The sequence below is a fragment of the Galeopterus variegatus genome, unplaced genomic scaffold, assembly GCF_000696425.1.
Source record: "Galeopterus variegatus unplaced genomic scaffold, G_variegatus-3.0.2 Scaffold18, whole genome shotgun sequence".
In the NCBI taxonomy this organism is placed as follows: domain Eukaryota; kingdom Metazoa; phylum Chordata; class Mammalia; order Dermoptera; family Cynocephalidae; genus Galeopterus; species Galeopterus variegatus.
Genome location: NW_007726129.1, coordinates 749,566 through 752,374, shown reverse-complemented (window position 1 = coordinate 752,374; position 2,809 = coordinate 749,566). Strand labels below are relative to the sequence as shown.

The 2,809-nt window shown below is 56.8% G+C and overlaps 1 protein-coding gene across 1 annotated transcript in view; it reads right to left on the bottom strand.

Moving 5' to 3' along the window:
- Window positions 1-109: 109 nt before the first annotated feature.
- Window positions 110-2,809, bottom strand: part of SMPD3 (sphingomyelin phosphodiesterase 3, neutral membrane (neutral sphingomyelinase II)) — an 87,582-nt gene continuing 84,882 nt past the window's right edge. The window contains exons 8-9 of the mRNA XM_008567099.1: window positions 1,521-1,677; window positions 110-1,196 (exon numbers count right to left, since the gene is read on the bottom strand). Coding sequence (XP_008565321.1) covers window positions 1,095-1,196; window positions 1,521-1,677 — 259 coding nt within the window. The 3' untranslated portion in view covers window positions 110-1,094. The remainder of the gene's footprint in view (window positions 1,197-1,520; window positions 1,678-2,809) is intronic.

Genomic DNA, 2,809 nt, shown 5'->3' with positions numbered 1-2,809 from the left:
GGGGGGGGGGGGGGGGGGGGGGGGGGGGGGGGGGGGGGGGGGGGGGGGGGGGGGGGGGGGGGGGGGGGGGGGGGGGGGGGGGGGGGGGGGGGGGGGGAGAAAAGGGATAGGCAGAAAGAGGAGGATGTGTTGGTTTTGACAGAAGAGAAGAAGCTACAAATCTATAATTTTCAAAATCACCCCCCCGCCCAATGCTGCGAGTCCCCTTCTTCCTGTAAAAAAAATGATGCTCTCTTCTCGGATTTCCCGTTTATGGCTCCACTGCCCAGGTTGGAGTCTCCTGGAGGAGCCTCTGGGGTGGCCAGAGCCAGCTGGACCCTGGTGTGCCTGGGCTGGGAGAAGGGACCCTGTCTCAGGAAGAGCAAAGTTCTACCTGGCGACTTGCAGACCCTTGAAAGTGAAGGGTTGAGTTTGTTTTTAACTTTTTCTGTTTTTCTTTTTAAAATGTAATCGCCCTTGAATGCAAGACCCTGGGAAGAGCCCTGGGCTGGCTGGTAACAACCCAGCCCTTGTGGTCCCTGCGGTGAGCCGTCCAGGCTGGAGGCAGGAGAGCTGGCAGCCCGGGCCCAGGAAGTGCTTCTTTGGCTGGTTCTGATTGTATTTGGAGTTTGGCCTTGGGTGAGGCCCGAGTGAGGGGTCTGTGTGGCAACGGCGTGGCGCGTGGCATGCGGGCAGCGTGCATGCGAGGGTGCAGGCATGCGAGACGACATTGGCAGCAGACAAAAATCATGTACCCTGGACGAAGCTTAAGAAGAGATACAAATAGTACATAAACCCGGTTCTCATACTAACCCACGGCTTACAAACTAGGTTGTGCTGTAGATTTGTAGAAAATCATGTTTTGAAAGAATGGCACTGGTTAGGCAGCCGGGGGCTCCCTGGCTGGCCTGACTCCTCTGTCCACAGCAAGGGCCCCAGAGGTGCAGAGAGCACTGCTTCCAGGCTCCCAGGGACTGCCATGGCTCCCTCCCTGTCCCCTGCCCTCCTCCCCCCAGCACTGAGTGCTCAATGGAGGGGACATGGCCCAGGGATGGGCGGCGGCTCAAAGGGCTGACAGAGGCCCTGCTGCTCTGGATACCGGCGATTTGGCTGGTCTATGCCTCCTCCTCCCCCGCAGACACCATCAGCCGCATGGCCACTGGGAGGTGGTCGGTCAGGCCGGACAGCTGGGTGATAAAACTGAATTCTTCCACCTCCTGGGTTGATTGGGGAGAGAAGCACCCTGATTAGACCCAAAGGGCATCCTGCAAAGGAGGGGCCTGCAGGGGAGGGCAGCCTGGGGATCCCAAATGCAAGGCCTCTGGGCTGGGGCTGGTATGTATCTTCCTGAAGGCAGAGGGATTGGGCCCTGGAGGATCCTGGGGCCCTAAAGGTCTGAGGGAATTTCAGGTGTCATTTTAAAAGAGTGGCCTAGGGTGTGGGGTCTGAAGGAAGATTCAGTGCTGTCAAGGGCTGCAGGGCCCTAGGTCCTGCTGTCTCCAGGCATGGCCCTGCTGCCTGGGCCCAGTCCCCAGACTCACGGCCTTCCAGTCCGGGCTGAGCCCCTCCTCGCCGTACAGCATGTAGTCGATGCGTCTGCCGTTGCCCTTCAGCAGGTCCTTCCGCCCCTTCTGGCCTGGGCTCTTGCTGGTGGGAAATGCCAGGTACTCCCTGCGGCCTTCCTCGCTCTCCAAGACCCTGTTCCCACAGACAGGAAGCAAGGTGAGCCCCCACACCAGTCCTGTGTCTCTTCGCCAAGTGGGAGAGGAGCTAGTCAGACCAAACCTCTGGGTTTAACATCTATCTTCTCCATGGTCCTAAAAGGACCCAGGCTGAAGGGAAACTGAGTCAGAGCTTGCTAGTTCCTGGCTGGATAGGGGAACTCTGGAGTCTGTCCTGGGCTGTCCCGTGTCCACCTCGGTCTGGCCAGCACTCAATTGCTCTTTCTGAACTCAGACGTTGGTCATGGCCCTCCTGTCTTTGGCCCAGTCGGGGACAGAACCGCCCCTACACCCCCTCCTCTAGAACAGGCTTCTGCTTTGAGCCAGTGTGGGCATGTTTGGAGGCTGTGAGCCTCAGGGACCCCTCACTCCTGAAAGCCCCCTGGTGCCCCATGGCTGTTGTTTTGGGTGTCGGGGGGAGGCTAAGGGAGCCAGAAGAGCATCCAGGCCCCATCTGAGGACTCAATCCTTGTGTGGGTCTGTCCCTAAGCAGATTATGTCACCAAACCTGACCCTCTATTTCCTCCTGTGTTGCTGTGGGCCCTGAGACACTTTGGGGAATAGGCTGTCATCCCATTTCTCAAAGTGAGGGTGCTTAAGGGCCATTCAAGGTTCTATAGGAAGGGCAGGACACATGGGCGGGACATGTGACATCTTGATTCCGGGTCCTCTGACTCCCTTTCTGGCATTGCTGCCCTGAGACAAGCAATGTGCCAGTCTTCTTCCTGCTAGGCTTTCCCCTGGAGCCCAAGCACCACTAGACAGGAGGCTTAGGACCCCGGTGGGAGCCTCCATCACAGAGGGCATCCTTGGGCCAGTGTCTGGGCCAGGAGGTGGAGCCACAGAAGACACTGCACAGTCTGCCAGATGGGTTAATGCCTGGACAGACTGAAAAGTGGCGCCTGGAGAGGCACAGCCAGCAAGCATGGGCTTGTACAAGGTTTTTATCAGCCTTAAGATAAATACACTAATGACATTCAGAACATGGTTACAGCTTAGAAATATAATCCATTTCTGTCCTTTGCCTTTGATAATTAATTCCAGCATCAATGATCTGAGAGTTACTGATAGTCATTTTTTTTTTTTTTTTTTTTTTTTTTTTTTTTGTG